At 45.0% G+C, this 20,124-nt stretch overlaps 1 protein-coding gene across 2 annotated transcripts; it reads right to left on the bottom strand.

Moving 5' to 3' along the window:
- Positions 1-7,342: 7,342 nt before the first annotated feature.
- SLITRK4 (SLIT and NTRK like family member 4) lies at positions 7,343-19,874 on the bottom strand. Of its 2 annotated transcripts, none has more exons than XM_045068154.1 (2): positions 19,520-19,874; positions 7,343-15,223 (listed from the first exon to the last, which is right to left on the bottom strand). In XM_045068154.1, the coding sequence occupies exon 2, from the start codon at positions 15,171-15,173 to the stop codon at positions 12,657-12,659; it is 2,517 nt and encodes an 838-aa protein (XP_044924089.1). In that variant the 5' UTR covers positions 15,174-15,223; positions 19,520-19,874; the 3' UTR covers positions 7,343-12,656. The 2 variants fall into 2 exon arrangements, with proteins under 2 accessions (XP_044924089.1, XP_012902197.1); XM_013046743.2 differs by lacking the exon at positions 19,520-19,874 and adding an exon at positions 18,701-19,239.
- Between the last annotated feature and the right edge of the window lie 250 nt (positions 19,875-20,124).

The raw sequence follows: 20,124 nt of genomic DNA, 5'->3' as shown, positions 1-20,124 counted from the left end.
CAGCATACACCCACCAATACAAGTAGGAGTAACACAACTGCCTGCCCAGCTTTCAAGGTCTCAAAAACAAGAAGTCCAGACTCCCTCAAGGGCTTTGCTGAGCTAGAAGAAGCACACACTCTTGCACCTGATTGAGAAAACACCTTGGCTTCAGTCCTTTCTAATTCAGATAAACAGAGATAAACAGCCAGAAACACAGGCCAGTGCGTGGTGGAACAATTCTGTAGTATCACTACAGAGTGAGAGCTTTGCCTAAACAATGCCAGACTTCTGTGTTAAGGGAGACGTTCCTGGAATGAACTGAGCACTGAGATCCTTAAAGGAAGGAGGGGGTCTTGTTCTCCCTCGTCTTTCCAAGCAGAGACCTCAGCACCTGGCCTGCGGGAATTGCTTATTCTTATGTTCGTTTATTGGAGAATTGGGGGGCAAATAATTATGGCATGTGGGGGGAAAAGAAGTAAGTGCAATAAAGACAGGGGAGCCTTTGCAAGAGAGAGAAGGCAAAGAGTAAACAACGCCAGAAGGAACTAGGTACGGGGAAGCGATAGGAGCAGTGATGGCCGCTAAGCAGATAGAGATGACACTCGGGAACCAGCCAGCCCCTTGAGAACACCAGGCTCTCCTGTCCCTCCCTGCCTTTACACAAACTGTGCTCTCAGCTGGGACTTCCCTCTCCATCTATCAAAATTCAATCCATCATCCAAAGGTAAGGCCAAAGGATACCGTCTTTGCTCCCCATGGCTGACACCTGTTCCTGCAGCCCACTGTCTTTGTGTTACAGCAGTGAGGGGGTGGGGTTCTCGTTGGTCGCGTTCACATCCGCCTCCTCCACTAGGCTGTGGTCTCTATGGGGCTGGGGCGTGGTCCAACTATTCTGTACCCCCCAGCACTCAACCCAGAGAAGACAGAGTAGGGACTCCGTGGAAGTGCATGAACTTGAATGTAAAGAAAGCCCTCTATAGAGGATATGCTGCCCTGATGTGGGGGTGGGGTGGGGCCGGAATTTTCTCCTACGCGTTCGCTCTAGTTCAAAGCCCGCAGCAAACAGCTGGAAGGCGGAGATTCCCCTATTTGTTCCTCATCCCTGGTGGGCAGCACCACTGGGCATAAAGCCCCTCGGAAATGCTGGGGGCCTGACATGACTTTCCATGACAGCCCCCCTCCGAGACCCTCCGGGGCTGAGTCCAGGTGCGCACTTTGACCTCCTGCCCTGGAGAGGACCTGGCTGCCCGCCTTGCAGTTTCCATACACCTTTCCTCGGGAATCCTCAAGTCTTCTCTGATCTTTTCTACCTCTTCACCCAGTCTTCTGGTCCCGATTCTCTCATTTCTCAGAGCATCTCCATCTGTGGGTCCCGTGTTCTGTTAGGGCATGGCGTCCCACAGCTGCTCTGACATCTGTCTTGGATGCAGTCCAAGCACTACGGGTACCAGATGATCCTGGGGAGATGGCACTGATGTCTCGCAGCAACGCTGGACACGGTCGGTCACCCCCTCCTTCCCGAAACGTTCTTCTCTTTGCTCCCAGTCCCCCAGAACCTCCTGGTTTTCCTTCTAGCTGTCTGGTCCCGATTTCTCTCCCTTGCGGTGCTTTCTCCTCTGACTTACTTCCACAGCAGAGATTCTCACAATTTAAAGTAAAAGAAGAATAGCCCGGAAAGCTTAAAACCCCTTCTGGTTCAGAAGGGGTCTGAGGGCTTAAGCTTAACAAGCACCTCAGGTGCTTTCGGTACCGCTGATGCCCGGACCGCACTGAAAACGGAAGCTCGCACCAGCTGCAGTCGTCGCTGGGCCTTGTGTTTTCATTCTGTGACCTCCTTCTGTGACCTTCAGGGTCAGTTCTGTCTCTGGCCTAAGCTGCTCATCAGAGCTCCTGTTCTGGACAAGGGCACCCTTTTACCTGACAACTTGAAGGCTTCCAGACATTTCCAACTCCCCCAGAGGTCCTCATCTCGGAGAAAAGCATTTTCTTCGACCCAGCTGCTCAGGACAGAGGACTCTGGAATCTTCCCCGGCTTCCCTGTCACCCTTGACTCACATAACCCAGTCTAGGGGTAAGGCCTGTAGAGTTTTCATTCCCCATAGTACAGCCTCAAGAAAGCAGCAAGCAGCCGGCTGTCCTTAGGTAAACCTAATCATGGCACCTCAGCACTTTATAAACGCTCATTGACTTCCCCAAACACCTGGTAGTCAGAATCCTACCAGGCCTTTCGCAATTTAGCCTGGGGGTTGCCCCTTGGGCCAACCTGCCCCCACCACCCATTTGTTTACTTACTGTCTACAGCTGCGTCGGACAACAACCGCAGAGGGACTCCTTATAGCAAAGACCAGGCGGCCCACAAAGCCTCAAGTATCTGTTCTCTGGCCCTCTGCCCAGTACCCCCCCACCCCACCCCGGTCTCTGCCTGCCTCACCAGCGCCACGTGAGGAGCTAATTCCCACATTGGGGTCTCGGCCCCTGTTGCTGCCTCAGTTTCAAATGCTCTGTCCCAACCCCGCTCTTGAACACCTAATTTGAACTCACCCTTTAGGTCTTTCATTTAAATGTCCTTTCCACAGGACAGGTGCCACTACCTCCCTCTCCCCCCAACCTTCTCCCCACTCCAGCACGAACAAGGTCAAATGAATGCAAGCCATTTAGGGGACAGACATGGGTCTTTAGGAGAGCGGGTTTAAGTCAGTCTGCCAGTTTCAATCAATTCGAGCTACACGAGCTTTACAAGTGATATGACCACGTGACACAACTGAAGGCTACAGAGAGAGACTCAGCCCACTGTTTCTCACGGGCCTGAAATGCCACCATTTGTCCGATGAACGTGGTCTTCTCCTCTCCTTCTCAATAGCCTCTCTTAAAATACCCCTGAGAGTATGAACATACTCATGTACTTGTGAATTAGCTGCAGCGTGAATTTGGTGTTTGAACACACAATCAGGTAGAGAGAAAAACATCAAACAGAATTGGAGTTTTAATGGGAGTGGGGAGCACTTGGCCACTGTCACAAAAAAGGATGTTTGAACAGGGCTGCCCAGGCAGCAGGCAGGGCGAATCGGGCCTGGACGTGAAGAGAGAGGAGAGGCCAGAGGGTCAATGTGCTTTGTCACATATCAGCAACAGATCAAACGAAATATTTTTATTCCTTCGTCTTTTCTACTTAAACATTAATTAGGCAGAGTTTATTTATACATTTAACACTGTGACTGTTTAGAAATGAAGTATGACTCTAAAATGTAAAACTGCTAATTTTGAATGGATTGTTAACTAGTACCTTTGAGGTTTGAAGTTTTTATTTTTTTTAACCTTCCGGTCCTCCTTTTTTTTTTTTTTTTTTTTAAGAAAACTTTGGCTCTATGGAGTGAAATTCAAATAAATATTTCTGAGAGTATTTTTTTTGTAATTTAGATAATTTGTGATTGCTATTCTTAATATAGTCTGTTGAGGTATGTAACCTGAATTAAAATTCTATGGAATAATTTTCAATTCTATGTAATTGAGGGTAAATAATAAAAAAATAGACTCAACTCTAATTAGAGAAGATGATATAACAATAAACTAACCTTTGTATTCCATTTGCTAAGCTTAAGAAATAACCTCAAAATTGAAAATGTAGGACTGAAATAATAAATATAAGCACATCTTATCGTTGCTGGTGTGAGGTTGTTACTAGAGTGCCATCTTCAGTGCAATGTACAAAGGAAGTTGTTTTTTTCCTTTGTGAGAAAATTAAACATCAAAGACTATTCTTTTTGGAATGCTGACGCAAAATGAAAACACTAAAAATTAGGAGGCAACTTAAGTCTCTTCCAAAATGATGCTTCATGTCTAACTGCTACTTGAGGTCATTGACTTATTATTCTAATATCCAGTGGATATCATCTATTAGTAATTAAGCTACTATAGATTGAAGACTTGAATGTCTGGGACAAAATAGATTATTTGTCAGTTTTGACTCTCTTGGTCAATGACTTTAGTGTATAAACCAGAGAATCCTAGGATCCTGGAGGTGTCCTCAAAGAAACAACTAGTCCAAGCTTGCATTCAAATACATTTCCTTGAATAACATCCATCTTCCGTGTCAAAACCATTCTCGCTCCGGCTACTTGTACGGATAAAGAAGTCTGTATTTTGAAATCTAGCTCCTTCCAGTCATGGACTGCTAGAAAACCTTACGGAGAATGTCCTTCTGCTACATTGGAATGTCTCCCTGCAGCCTTTCCCACAGATCCTTATTCTCCTCTTTGGAACTTCCAAATAGAACAGTGTAATGGAAATAGCATTATCCTGTGAGTCAGGAGAAACAGGTTGTAGACCAGATTGGTCTTAATATGTTACTTGGCTTTGGGCAAGTCACCTTCCCTCTCTAGCCCTAGTTGCTCTTCCAAAAGAAAAGGAATAGGGATGCAATGATCTGATTTGCAAATTCAAGGAGTATGTATACTCCCGGCTTCCTGCGATGGTTTTTAAATGTTGGAGTGACTATTTATCAACAAGCTCTTGGTTTACCCCTGTTCTGACAACCTTTAAGACGGAATAAAGACCATTTAATTCTACCGTAAGACCACTCTGTTAGGTCAGCAACTGGCCTTCTTCATTATGCTTATAGTCAAATGAGCTGCTGAAATCAGATACGCGTTTGAGATTAAATAACCCAGTTAGTGCTCACACATTCTACACTGCAGCCGCATCTAAGCAACCAGGATGACTGTGCAGAGAATGGAAATACTGTTCCGGAACTGAGTCCTACTTCCCTCATAACGCACGTATCAAAGCCTACCAAAAAAAAAAAAGAAAAAAAAAAAAAGAAAAAAGAAAAAGAAAAAGCCGACATGTTCAAAGGAAGGTGCTCTACCTTGATGTAATTTTAATAAAATGCCTGCGTTCTGGTTCTCTGAAAAGCCCTCTTTTCCTAAGGACAGGCTAGTTCCCTTCTTAATCCTGATGGTTTTATCCGGTTTCCAATTCACATTTCTGTGTGACTGCCTAGTTACATATAGAAAAAAAAAAATGCTTTGTGAATTTTCACGGTGAGAATTGATACAGCAGCATTTCAGCAGCTGTGCCAAATCTGAGCAAATGACTATTTTCTGAAATAGTGCAAGGAGAAAATAACAGCCATGTTTATGGCAACACATGGCAAACCTGCCCACGTGTCAGGAGTAATGAACTTCTTTAGTTATCACAGGGGCTCCAGAGTGCAAGCTGATTTCTCGAGTCCCGCTCAGGAGTTCAGGTGCTGCCCTCCGAACCCATGGCAAGGAGACCCAAAACACAAGAAACATCTTCCTAAAGTTGGCTTCCTTCCCTGCCCCCCACCCCATAACACACTCCGTCTTTCTTTTTTTTAATGTTTTATTTATTTATTTGACAGAGAGAGATCACAAGTAGGCAGAGAGAGAGAGGAAGGGGAAGCAGGCTCCCTGCCAAGCAGAGAGCCCGATGCGCGGCTTGATCCCAGGACCCTGAGATCATGACCTGAGCCGAAGGCAGAGGCTTTAACCCACTGAGCCACCCGGGCGCCCCCACACTCTGTCTTCTTAAAATTATTTTTGTGTCAGCACGACTTTCTTTTAAATCAATCACTTACTGTACTAAATTTTCTATATTTCTGGAAGTTCTAGAAGGAAATGAGCAGATAGAAGTGTGATGATTCTTTCTATAAATAAACGGTGAGTTTCCAGGATGGAATTACTTTCCACTTGGAAGGAGAGCCAGGCATAAAACAACTGGTAGCTGTTGTAGGCTGGAAGATGGCTGGTAAATAAAAACAAAGATGGCCATGTGGGATACGCATTCAGTAGAAATGCTCTCTAGATGTGATAATACTATGGGGCGCCTGGGTGGCTCAGTGGGTTAAAGCTGCTGCCTTTGGCTCAGGTCATGATCTCAGGGTCCTGGGATGGAGCCCCGCATCGGGTTCTCTGCTCAGCAGGGAGCCTGCTTCCTCCTCTCTCTCTGCCTGCCTCTCTGCCTACTTGGGATCTCTGTCAAATAAATAAATAACGTCTTTAGATGTGGTAATACTACAATGGTAAATACATGCTTGCACATAGAATTCTAGATTTTTTCGTGTGTCTTGTCACTAACAACCGAACAGCAGTGGGAAAAAAAAAAAAAGCAAAAAAAGCTCCCTGAGCTAGCCTGTGCCATAGATGATGTTGGCTGTTCATAGCAGCAGAAGAGAAGAATTTCCAGCAGGGAGGACTTGGCAAAGACGACACAGCCCTGCTATGGAACAAGGAGACCCATGGCAGAGACATGGCATCCCGGGGGTTCTTGCAGGAAATGGCTTTTGAAATGTGCACTTGGTAATTTGTATTGAAATACAATTTCTGAAAACAAACCAAAAGGCTTAGCAGCTTTTTATCATGGGATTAGGAACCCAAATGTTTGTATCGATTTCTTTTGCTCCCTATCCAAATTCATTATATGTACTCCGTATGTTTCACTTCCTATTCTTACTAAGCACAAATCCTGCCTATTGTTTTTTTACAGCTAGAGTTCTACCAGGAGGCCCTGACAGTCAGTTCGTGATGTCAGTCAGTCCGGGAAACAATTCCACGGGAGCTGAAAAGGTAACCCGTTGTTTTAATGGACCAGTGAATTCCTTGAAAACGTACAAATTACTCGCGTTGTGTTGGTATGTGCTGGGTTTCATACCTATTTACAAGAAATGAAGTGGAAAGGGGGAATAAGAAGAAGGCTGTTATTTGACGTATGTTGCCAAAGTTCTTGTTCAGTAATCAGATTCTGAGTTCTTTCTGATAAATAATAAATAAGCATTTTTTTTTGATAAATAAGCATTTTCTTTTTCTGCACACTCCTTTGCCCTTATCCTCTCTTTGGTCAATAATTTGTAACCTCCTTGTTCTTCTTTTTAACCTCCGTGTTCTAATAATGTCTAATCAAATCATTACCTTTATTTTGGATCTAGATGTCTCTACATGGTTCTCTAAATAATAGTTGTGATTTGATTACTAGTATATATGAACACAGTGGTCAGGTTTCCATTTAAAGTGAATATTTATCACTGGGGCCCCAGAACCTACTTTGATTTGGAAAATCTAGGTAGTCAAGGCAGAAACATTGTGTTTTTATCAACTAAATAATTCTTTTTGTGCATAGTTCACTATTTATGTGTACTCCTGTGTGTGTGTGTGTGTGTGTGTGTAGGTTGATCTGGCTTATTGTTCCATTTTTGTTTGGTTTTTCTTTTAGACCTGGCCTATTGTAGAAACTAACAAAACAATTGCATTGGCCAAAACCCAAATAATTCGTATTTGTTCTTGATGTTGAGCTTTACTGATTTCACACTAATAAACACACTAAATGGCTACAAATATGACCTATCAGAAAAGACTTTTATTAGTGAAAACAGCATTAAAATTACTGAATATCAACTCCAGAATTTTACCACAATGATTCAGTTTACATGAAACAATAATGAAAATATACATTGCAGTTCGTAATCGGGAGAACTGATCTTACTGTGATTTTGAAAAAACTTCCACAAGCAGTAACCATTGCACAACATGACTTCCTCAGGTTGGTAACCAGCAACACAGGACATGACCTAGTATCTGTAAGGTGTCAACTGAGAGAAATGTGTTGCTCAGAAACTTTAGAAGATTATTTCCTTCCTAGAGCTAATCTGAAAGTGACGTTTTGTACTTTTTCATTACATACTCCTATATAATTTCTATGGAGACCTTATTCATGAGCTTTTTAAGCTAAACAAGCAATTTCTCATTCCTGACATATTAATAAAATCACTAGACTTTCTATCTAGCCAGTGTCTACAAAAGCAAACTAAGACGGAGCACTGAGTCATTCTTTCCTGGTTCTGGATACTGTAGTACATGGATCTGGTAATTACTAGAATTGGATGAAAAATCTGAATCTTTTTATTCTCAATAGCAATTATTTGGCTCGAAGCATTATAAGCAGTTGTCTCACAGCCTCACTCCGTTTTCCCTCTGTAGACATAGGAACAACAGGTTAAACGAAAATCTCTAAAAAAATTAAGAAGTCCTGCTCGCGCATATAAGATAGACAACACAGTTTGTCTTCCTGGATTTCCCCTTTTGAAATGCAATCTTATCAACCAGTGGAAACGAACATGAAACAAAATTCAAAATTAGATTAAGGGCAATTTTGTCCAAAATAAGTTATTTAAAATTCATTTAACCTCCTGTTTGCTTTTAATTTAACAACGGACAGATAACTAGCAAATCCAAAACTGAGGGCTAACAATTATCAGGTGAACTTGATCTTTGTTGCTAGTTATTCCCAGTAAGTGAAGCCACAAACAGGATATTTTAGTTCAGCCCATCTGACCATAGTGACTAATTGAATGAGCACTGGAACTGAAGCCAAGGCTTCATTTGGTACCACTTGTCTACATAACTGAGTGGCCGGGGCCCAAAGCCCTCTTCTCAGTACTCACGAAGAACTTGGGAAGAGATGCAGAGAGAGGGAAACAGAATATACTGCTCACTTCTTCAGTCTTGCTAGGTATAAACCTAAGACCACGACACTCTTCATTTCTATTTTCCCTCTGTTTCCCTCTCTCTACATCTCTTCCCATAAGGAAACATGCAGAAGCCTTTAAATAGATAGTTAAGATGGAATATTAATATTTGCTTATCTGCAATAAGCAAATCTTAGCAGATAAGCAAATCTTAGTCAGATCCCAACTGATTAATGGGAATGGTTTGCCAGTGGAAAGGAACACGGATGGCAAAGATGTCGGAAAAGAAAGCATCTCTTAACAGAGATTTAGCAATTACGTTTAATACAAACAGTATTCTAAAGCTCTGTATCTTACCCTCAAATCTAGGTGAAAATATCAATTTGGTTACTGCTTTATTTCCTCTGAAAGATAATGGAAAGATAAATACATTTAACAAACTGTGGCTTCAGAAATACCATTGTAGCAAACGATTTTATTAATACTTTCATAAAAATGGCATTTAATAAATGCTAAGACCTTGATGTTATTAAAAGCAAACAAAAGTCATTAAAACAGTTTCTTTCTGTGATTTACACTAACTTTTATAGCATGACTGGATTTTTATCTTATAAATTAACTTCAAATACTAATAATCAAATCAGGGTAAAAACAATACAATGTGTTTTCTTTACTTTATTTCAAAATAGTAATTATAAATACATTCTTAATATATTTTCTCCCCAGCTCTTTGGATGCGACAACAATAACAAAAAAAAAAAACTCACTGTGCTCATTTCATACAATGTCAATGTACAAATCATGCAAAAGATATTATAGATTACTATTACTGCCATACATTTCTAGATGTGTTCTGTTATTTCTGCGATACCTGCTGACGTTACTCATGAGGCCATGCCCTGTATAATTTATGCATCCTTATGGCTTAAAGAAAAAAAAAATGCTTCCAAAAAGCAACAAAAGAAAGCTGGTCTTAAATGATTTTCTAATTAATATATTTATTCAGTTCATTTTCAGAATGGAAAACTAAATATAGAATATAAATTGCCTTATAGACTTGAATCACTGTATTTTAATAGCTGCTTTCTCATAAAATTACACAAAGATTTACTTTGAAAGAATTGAACCATTTTTATTGATTTCATAAAAAAATAATTTAAAACTTGATTTATATTACACAGACATAATATATTATCTCAACCCCTTCACTAATTTCATACGCTCTAATCTTCTTTGCAACCATTCTAACAGAGTCCAAGCACATGATACAATGCCAAGAAGCCCATGATGTGTCAGACCACATTAGAAGTGAGCACTTCTTGGATTTTCTAGATTTGAATCAAATTCCACCAAAGATGCTGCACTGACATGTAGATCACTCCTCAAGGGGTTAAACTAACATCAAGGTTATCATTGAAGCCAACAAAGTGTAGATACAGTATCTTAACTGCTCTTGTACTCAATGCAAAACTTAGGTCTAACTACATCACCATAAAATGTACAAGGAGAACTAATGAGAGACAGGTGCAAAACAGTATACACTGTATCATGTAGGCACAATGACTTCAGTTAAGGAAAATAGATCAGCCTTAACCAAGGATTTGTTACTGTTGTTCACTTACAGTTAAAACCTCCAAATAACCACACACATTGAAATTCCTTTTTTAAAAAAGTTGAACATTTATACCTTTTGGCAGAAGGGGATGAGATAGCCAATATGCTACAGCAAGTTTGAGATGGTGGCAGGTACTCTTGAAACATCTTCAAAGCATCACCACACTGAATAAAAGGCATCATCCCAATGGCCTATTATCCCCAGATCATGGATAGAGCTTTCCGGTTCCTCCCCTAAGTGTCTACTTAAGATTCCTCAATCCATACTTTATTGACAGGATAAACTAAAACACTTTCTTTGAAGCCTTTGCGTCTTTATCCTGTCAGTATGCATTAGGAGCCCTTTAATCCATGGACGCATGGAGGCATGGTAATGGCATATTAAAAGTCCTTAGGAAACTGTAGATGAAAATACGCTGTTGGGCACACGTCTTTGTGTCTTTTCTTTCAAGATCAGAAAGCAAGTATTTATTTGTTTATTTTTTAATATTCATATAAAGTTTTCACAGACATTGTCATGAAAATTAAAATTACACATTAAAGTTTTAAGAGCACCAGCACATACATATGGAGACAATTTTTTCTGCTATTTAAAAAAAAATCTCCAAATTACCTATATGGTATATTTTAAACAAATATTTGTATACTGCATATACACCCAAATACACACACACACACACACACACACACAGAGGCACACACACACACACATACATGCACACCGTCTAAGAATGCCAAGTTATTTCTTTTTCATCCTGGAACAAACCTATAAAGCCCTGAAATTAGTACTTAATAAAGGGACTACGTTACAACTTTAGCCATAATATCATTTTGGAAGCTGCGCCAAAACATCTGCCACTTGAAGTTCATGAAGAATGTCTATGTTTACCTTCTTGGTTAACTCACTGATTAATACAGTGATTATCAGAAATGGAGCACAAAGAAACATACATAAGTAGGCAGGCCAAGAAGGTAATGTGTTCTAGGATGTCGCTTTGCTAACTGGGAGCTCCTAAAAATCTTCCAATGTTTCCCATTATCAAGTCCTTCCTTTGACCAATTTTGACTTAGAAGTTAACAGCACAAGCAAACACAGTGAACTCATCTGAGACCAATGAAAGCATTTTACAGTGTGGCTTTGGGAGCCGAGATGTTCACTGCTCTACTGGATTATCTGATAGTAGCTGGAATGATGACAGAACAGGATACTGATGCATACGAGATATAACTATTAACCTTACTCATTAATTGTTTTAAATAGTTGTAGTGAAAACTATTTGAATTAAGCTCATAGAATCCTGAAAAGCAAGACAACTGATGGCAAATAACAACTGCCCCAGACACGATACTATAAAACTAAGGAACCTATTTTAAAATGCACGGTTGGTAACAAATCTGAAGATAATATGCTAAGTTCTCAAGAATAGCACAGAACTGGTTTTTATCTTTTTTTTTGTATTTTTGTGTTTTTGTGGTTTTTTTTCCCTTGTTTCGTTTTTAAATTATACCTGATCACAATGTCCAGAATATTTCTGTACACAGAAGCTTCAGTTTCAGTTTGGTATATTTTTTTTTCCTGTCTAAATGTATACCTATTGATAAATTCCCTGTGATCAGGAAAACAAGTCAGGCATATTAAATACATATTAAGGAGTACATATTTTCCTATTTAGTATACAAAGTACTTCATAAATATGAATTATGTTACAAAAATAGCTTTGGGTGCGCTCACACGGTAAGCACTTCGCTAATTTTGGACAACCTTTAAGGATTGTGGGTATTTCACGTAACTGAGAACAAACTCTAATGTCAGTTTAATTTGAGCCTTGTGTAATTCTGATAAACATCGTGTATTTCTTCAGATCACCACAAACGCTATGTAACTCACGTTGACTTTTCTCTTTTAGGTTTTATGTATAGACAGGTAATGCTTAAAGTGTTCAAATTTATTTTATAGTTACGTAATGCATGGTATATTTTAAACAAATATTTGCACAATTTTAACATTATAAATCCAGCGGTTTCAAGATGCAGGCCATAAAGTTTACCGATTTACAAATACTATCGAATGTTCTCTCTTTGCATGCTTTTTTTTTTTTTTTAACTTTTCAGATAATCTTTACACAGAGTTGTTACAATGCCACAAATCAAAAGGATTGATTCCAGTTCCACCGACTTGATCTACGTGCAAGATGAAGGACCCAGCTGAGGTACAAACACTGGTACCAGTTTTCTCGAGTTTGCTTTACAAAGCACAAAGAGACGGAGGTTTTGCATCGGGGTACAAAACAGATTTGCCTCTTGAGGTTAAATTCAGCGTATTCTGTATATAAAGCATCCCTTTGGCAATAGAGTTTGCAGTATCCCCACAGGACTCCACAGTATAGGTTTTATGTAGTAAAATCTATTAAGGAAACTCTCTTCTACCGGACACATCTTTGCAGCTACAGTTAATGAGACAGCCTCAGAAACACCTGCCTCTATGCCTATTGATAATATAGTATTTGGAGTTAGAAGTCAACAAAAGGCACTTTCATCATTAAATAAATGTCCTCTGTATGAAGTGAGATTGCATGACCTAGATCTTGTTCAAAGCTGTCTGCTCCTCAAGGACCTGTAGGTAGTCAGGGGAACTCTGGAGTTTGGCCTTCAGTTCAAAGTACTCGCTGCTTTTCCGCTGCTCCACGACGATCTTACTGTGGTTGCCGCCTATCAGGGACTTCTTGTTTTTTTTGTCTTGTTGTTTTTCTGGATAGCGGATCTCAAAGCCACTGACACCTATGCTATTGTACTCCTTTTTGCTTTCCAGAAAATTCTGAATAAACACGTTGGAATCCCTGCTCGGGAATAGTTCGTCCAGCTCATCGATTGTGCTCAGTCTCTTCCTGCCATCCACGTGTAGTAAATCTTTCTCCTTGTCGGCGACATTTCTCATGACGACTTTCTGTCCTGGAGGATCTGAAAACATGAAGCCAGTTTCTGACTCTTTCAAACCGCAGGTGTGGCTCTTGCTCATCTGCTCGATGGTTTGTGGAATGAAGGCTTCCGTGCTCAGCCCGTCTTTTTTATTGGTCTTGTGGTCATGCTTCCTCAGCTGCAGCTGCATGGAGCCGCACTCGGGATTCCCCAGGCCCTCGTGCTTGACCGTGGGCTTCTTGTTTCGCCGCAGCACAAAAACAAGAAGACAAAAAGCAACGAAGACAGTTAAGATGAGGACCACGAGGATGCTGAGGATGAGAATAGACAGAGGCACCGGGCCACCGGGAGGGCTTCGAATGGGACCCAGCGGGGTGGTGAACGTTATGGCAGGTGCAGGGCTCGTAAACGGCGCCGATGGCTTGTTTAAGAGTTTGGGACACAAGATTGCATTCTTGAGGGACTTCAGCTCGATGTTGGCAAACTGAACCGGAGTCTCGCATTTCAGTTCCTTCACGACAATGCCGTCATTCAACTTCTCGAGCCACAGCTTTAATGCCACCAAGTCACAAGTGCAGTCCCAGGGGTTGCCCTCCAAGTCGATCTGTGTGAGAGACTGCAGCTGATCGAGGACCCCGCTGACGGGTAAGTACATGAACTTGTTGTTCCTCAGGTTCAGTCTAGCGAGGGGTGCTCCCGAGAAAATGTAAACGGGCAGGCTCTTCAGGAGATTGTTGTTTAAGTAGAGCAACTGCAAATTTGGCATCGAGTCAAAGGTGCCCGCCAGGATCTCCTTGATCAAGTTGTATTCCAAATACAGATACTGCAGGTTATGAAGGCCGGAAAATATCTCAGGATAGAGTCTTTCAATCTGATTGCCGTTGAGATACAGCCTGCGTAAATTAGTGAGATTGTGGAATACGTCTCCCTTGATCGCCGTAATCTGATTGCTGCCTAAATGGAGCAAATCCAGTCCTTCAAACTCGGCGAAGTCCGCGACGTCCACGTCTTTGATGCTGTTGCCATTGACATGCAACTTCTTGGCATTTAAGGGTTTCGGGACCAGTTCAGACATGGACTGTATATTCTTCTCTTGGCAGTTGACGCTCAGTCCCAAATCCGAAGGATGTGTTTTGCAAAAGCAAGGTGCTGGGCAAGGTGTCAGAGGGGGCACCCTCGTTTGGTAGGACACAATCTGGCTGAGATTGCGGTTGGAGAGGGACTTGCCCGCTACGATTCCGGAGATCTTGGACGGATTGGTTGTTTTCGGCGGTTTGGTCACTAATCTGTGTAAGGATGTTTGGGTCGTGTGACCGTTGGGAGTGGTGTAGCCATTCTCCAGCTGAGACGGAGGCAGGATTCGCACATCAAAATCACTGCCTGTGCCCATGGGGCATAATTCTTGTTTGTTGGTTTCTTTCAGAAGCCTTCCGTATAAGTCGCTGGGAGTTTCACAGATAGCCTCTCCTATGTAAATGTTATATGGCATGTTCTCCAGCCACGCTTTCAAAGGCAACAAATCACAGCTACAGTTCCAGGGGTTATCTTCCAGTTGCAGTTCAACGACACGGCCTATGTGCTCCAGAACTCCGATATAGGGGAGCTTCTGGATTCTGTTCCCCCGTATATCCAGATGGGTCAAAGATGCGAATCGGAAAATATTATCAGGAAGGAATGAAATCAGATTGTCATTAAGAATGAGAACTTTCAGTTTGTGGAGCTTATTGAAGGCTCCTCGTTCAATATACTTGATTAAATTGTAGTCAGCCTGGAGATACTCCAAGTTCTCTATGCCAAGGAAAGTGTCAGCTCGGAGAATCTTTAATTCATTGTTGTTCAAGTGCAACTGCTTTAATGCACTGAGCCCAAGAAAGGCTCCTCCCTCAATGTTCTGCAGTTTATTATTTCCCAGCTGCAGGGATACTGCGTGTGAAAAATTCAAGAATGTGTTTGGATAGAGGATATTTAAAAAATTGTTTTGGAAATTGAGGTGATAGAAATTAGACCAAGGTGGCTTCAGCTGATTTGGTCTGTAGACCGAAACCTTCTCACAGTTGACATAGAGCACGTTCTCGACTGACACGCAGGAGCACACATTGCAAATTTCCACTGATATGTCAGAATCTGCATTTGTCGAAGAAATCAGGGCTGACAAAAGCAGAAAGAGCCAAAGAAACATCTTCTTGCAATCAGCAAACAACTTTATGCTTCTGAATAAAGAGAAATAATCTAAAAAATAAAAAGAAAACATTTTTTCAATGACCATTACTTGAAAAAGTACTTGCGTTTACATCATACCACAGTGAAAAATGATCACCGGAAATGCTGTCAGTTTCATTTCCATGCCTGTAGTTTATATGCCTTTTACTTGTGCAGAAACACAACAAACAACAGGAGAAAAACGCTTAGTTGTGCTTAAACCTTTACATTCGGAAAATACTTGCTCTACGTGGGCCATCAAACTCCACCCTTGAACACAGACCACAGGAGGCTGAAGAGAGAAGGTGTTAGAGCCCTGGATTCAACGGAGGGTGGCAACGGGAGGGACTGGGTTGCTGTGGAGGGGACAGTCGAAAGATCAAGGTAGAAGGAGCCGAGGGAGGAGTCCTGCCTGAGCTTCAGCCCACAGGTAAGCACGCTGCCACAAACGAGTTCACTCCTGCACATGTCTGCCTTAAAAAACACAGATGACCCAGTGATGGTCTAGAAAAATAACTGATTAGGAAATGGCCAAGTTTTAATTTAAAGTAAATACACAGTACCTAATTTCCTGACAGTCATCTCCCAAATGGGCCCAGGGTGGGGGTGCGGGGCTTTTGTCTCTGGGTCCCTGAAAGCAGGAGAGAAACCTGAAGCCTGAAATCTTGAGTTGCCTAGCATTTGTCCAGACAGCTTTCCCACCCCCCAAGAACCGGGTCTCCTGTCTACTTGGCCCACGTCTTTTCCCTCACATGCCGTTTTGAACCCACGTCTGACGTCTGACTCTTGGCTCAGATGCTCATCTCCTTCACTGTGACCACAGACTAGCGCTGCTGAGGAAGGGGAATCCACACACTACAGTCCTCGAGTGGTTTTATCTGCAGCACCAGATACATTTAGTACAGCAAATGTTTGTCCTAAAATCATCACTTCCCAAACATCTCCTCCCAATATCACCACCCCATGTCTCTGTCTATAAACAAATCACAAATCACCTAGTGGAGTTTAATGCTTAGCAAATTAACCCGTTGTAGCCATTTCCTTCAATAGTGCACGCATGTACAAATATATACAACGTTTCCTGGAAAAGCCTAAAAAGAGAAATAAGCTCTGTGCCTTTTACTGATGTGATTTTAGCCATGTGAGTCTTTTCCTTCTCGAATGCAATTTCAATATGGTTACCACCAGATATTAATTAAATAAATAAATTACCCAGGAACACATGATGAGGGAATGATACAAAGAAGTGTCACACAAAAACTCCTTTGTTTATTTTGCCCACGAGGAATCAGCTAGTGGCAAAACCAACCATGTCGCAAGATACACCATCCTTTAGCCACGACCCAGAAAGATTTGCATTTCAAGTAGTTTGGTTCAGAATACGGCCGGCACTGGCACGGCCGAGATGCTCCTTGCTGCCATGTAGACATGCATTCCCCCTGTTCACCATGATAGTTTGATTGGCAGTGCAAAAAGAAGTCATAAATTCTTAAGTATGACCTCATCCAAGACAACTTTCATTGTAAAATCAAAATTTCACATGATCATTTTGCCTTCCTATAGATGTGGTTTCCAGTAGCTATTCTGGTTCGGTTGAATCATTTCTTGTTACTACCCCCCAGCCAAAAATCAACCAAACGAGAAAGAAATGTAAAGAAAACAAAAAACCGAAATAACCTGAATTCAGTACAAAAACACAACGAGGATCATCAGCAGATCTGAAATTGCATAAGGAGCTGCCCTCCTCCTCGTAATTTCTACTTTAAATAGCAAGGGGGAAAAAAGCCACAAGGACGAGCTAGGAAGTTCCCAAATGCATCTCCTGTGAAACAGAGAAAGCCGCAGGCAGCTGGAGTGTCAAGGGAGGGAGAGGGGGAGTCGATCTCCAAGGAAGAGGGACCAAAAGGGCAAGAGACCATGGAGTGGTGGGGAGAGGAGGAAGGAGGGCTGGAAGGTTGCTAGGAAGAGGGGAAGGGGGCACTGAATGCAAGCGGAAGAAACCTCTCATTCACAGGATACCACTTGAACGTGCACATATTGAAATCGGGGGGAAAAAAGGAAAATAAGAAAAAGAAAACCCACAAAGTAGGAGTTGGATACCAAAAGCCATCTCTCGGGCTGGCCGAGAGCGGCGCGTCTGCCGAGAGCGCCCGTCTCCCCATCTACCTCCCCGTCTCTGGGTCTCTGTGCCCTGCGAGCCACTCGGCACCCACAGCCGGCCGGGACCGCGCAAACCCCGCTGGGCTTACCGCGTATCGGGCATCCACCGGAGTGCGGTTCCTGGCGCTCGGCGCCCGAGCCGGCCTGCGGGCAACAGACGCCTGCGGGGGGCGGGCCGAGGTGGCTCCCCTGGAGCTGGCAAGAGAAACCTCCGCCCGCCCGCCCGCCTAGGCGGGGACGGGGGGGGGGGCTCCGCCGAGAGACGCGGTCACTGCCGCCCCCTGTGCGCCACCTCGGGCCCGGCGGCGACGCGGCCGGAGGGGCTGCCGGCGGTGGCGCGTACCGCAACGTTTTGCCGCATCCCGGTGCCCGGAACCGGCGCTCAGCCCCCCTCCCGGGTCCCGGGCCCAAGCGGCGGCCTCGTGGGTCGGGCGGCAGAGGCGGGGACCGCTCGGGATGTCGCGGGGGCCCTCAGCTCCGCTGCGCACACATCTCTCCGCGCGCTCCCGTCCCACAAGGGGCAGCTATTGGAGTTTCCTTCGGCCTCTCTAGACCCGGGCGTGCGGTGGCTGAGGGGTCAAAGACAGCCGGCTCAGGCCACGAGGCCGAGGGCCACTGGGACGTCTCTGGCCCGCTTGTCACGGACAGAGTGAGCCGGTGGCTCGGTGGCCGAGAGCGGCGGTCCAGGCACCCCCCTACGCCCTCCCAGCCGCCCCCCGCCCCCACTGGCCAGCCACAGAGTGCTGCTCTCACCAAGCCAGAAATCAGCTCAACATTTGGGCATCTTGCAAAGTCGCGCTGCCAACACTTGCCCGGCTCTGCGGGGCTTTTAGAGTTAGCCACCGGCTTCTCTCGCGTTCCCCGTGTTGCTGGTGCCAGCGATCTCCCACCGGCTCGGGGGCCACTGCCCTGAGCCCCAGATCCACGTCCGCCTAGAGTGCTTGCGAGTGGGGCGCAGAAAACAAAGCCAGCGCAGCAGCGGCCCCGACAGCCCGAGCCGCCCTAGACCAGGACACTTTCCTCGCCACCCCGGCCGCGGAGGCAGCGATGTTAAGGACACCGGATTCTTTTGGTCCTCGGGGACTTGCGACCGCGCCGTGGGTAGGCACGCAGGGTGGTGGCGGGGTAGCCACTATAGTCGCTTTGGCCACTCGGCCGGCCCCAAACCAACACGACCCAAACTAAAAATAATAATCTACCTGCCCCCCTTTCACGTGCGCGCGCGCAGGCACACACACACACACACACACACACACACACACACACACACTGGTGCTGCCGAACCAAGCGGGGAAGAGGCAGCGAGTGTCGGTGCAGCTCGCGCAGCCCCGCTGGAAATTCACCCACCTCCGGAGCCCAGCAGCTCTCGCAGGGCCCGCCGCGCCGGGATCCGCTCTGCAGTTTCCACGATGGTCTCTGCGTGATCCGGGACCGAGCTGCGCCGCGCCGGCTCGCCCGTCAAACCCACCAAGCAGTCCTCGCAGGCAAGCAGGCGGGCAGCGGCGCGCGCGCGCGCACCCGGCCAGACACCGCGCGCGCACCCAGCCCCTCGCACACGGGCTGCACCTTTACATACACGCGCTGAATCCCCGCCCCCGCCCCCCCCTCCTGCCCGCACACAAGCAGCCTCCCTCCCGAAACTCAGGAACCTCGACCCCCGCACATTGCTGAGGCCCCCTGTCCCCCATCCAGACACCTCCACTTGATTCCTCTTCTGCCCACACGCCAAGAAAGCGCACTTTCCCCCAGGCATCCGCCCCCTCTTCATGCCTAAAACACCCCCTAGGGAGGAGCGACCCCTTTCCTCACGCCTAGAGACCCCAGTCTCCAAACGCTAAAGCGCCAACCTCCATCCTCCTCACCACATCCACGCACACTCGACTCCTTTCTCCTCCTTCAGTCCCCTAAGAACGAAGGCACGCACACACACGCACACACACACACACACACACACACACACACCCGGGGCGTTCCTTTGAGAGAGCAACCAAGAACCCCGGCAAAGCCAAAGAAACGTCGGAGGTGGGGGAGGGGGGCCAAGGGAGGCAGATAGGGTCGTCGAATCTCCGCGGGATTCAATAATTCCAGGACCGAGGGGGGTGAGTCAACAACAATGACATTCAAAGGCAACAATCGCACTTGGGCTTTGTATAGCGGGTACAGTACCTTCGGCTAGTTGTCACCCCGCAGATCAGGAGGGCTCCGGGGATACTTCTTCGGCAGCGGGCGATCCGGGATGGAGCCTTCTTGGGACCAGTTTCCTGGGATCCAGTAGTATCCTCACTCTCCCTACCTGTGTGCGCCTGAGGGGCTGGGGGCTTTAAGGCAAAAGTGTGAAGCTTTAGCTCAGAGTGAGACTTATTTAGTGGGTTTAGGAGGAGACGGGTTAATTCTCCGCACCTTAGAACTCTGCGTGCCTTCGGTGAGGAGCGGGTTAAGCAGGACGTTTAAAGAGCTGGGGGTGGGGAGCGAGGGATAGAGATAGAGGAAAGAGAGGTGTGGGACTGGGAGAGATGCCGCACTTGCGACCAAAAGAAGAAGAAGAAAAAAAAAAATCTGCTTTGGCTACTGAGCATGCCCAGTTCCCAGCTCGAGCCCTATAAGGGAGGCATTGTGTGCGTTCCACTTCTCCGGGCTTTGGTGGTGACCGGGGAGGGTAGTGGTGAATGAGAGGCTTTAGGGAAGGGGGACAAGGTTTGGAGCTTTGGGGCTGGGAGGGAAGAGACCTAAGGGATACCTTGGGGAATCAGAAAGGAGAGGACGGAAGCGAC

Source organism: Mustela putorius, unplaced genomic scaffold (genome assembly GCF_011764305.1).
Source record: "Mustela putorius furo isolate JIRA1106 unplaced genomic scaffold, ASM1176430v1.1 tig00003899_pilon_pilon_pilon, whole genome shotgun sequence".
NCBI lineage: Eukaryota > Metazoa > Chordata > Mammalia > Carnivora > Mustelidae > Mustela > Mustela putorius.
Note: the sequence above shows the minus strand (reverse complement) of the source record. Positions and strands in the feature narration are given on the sequence as shown.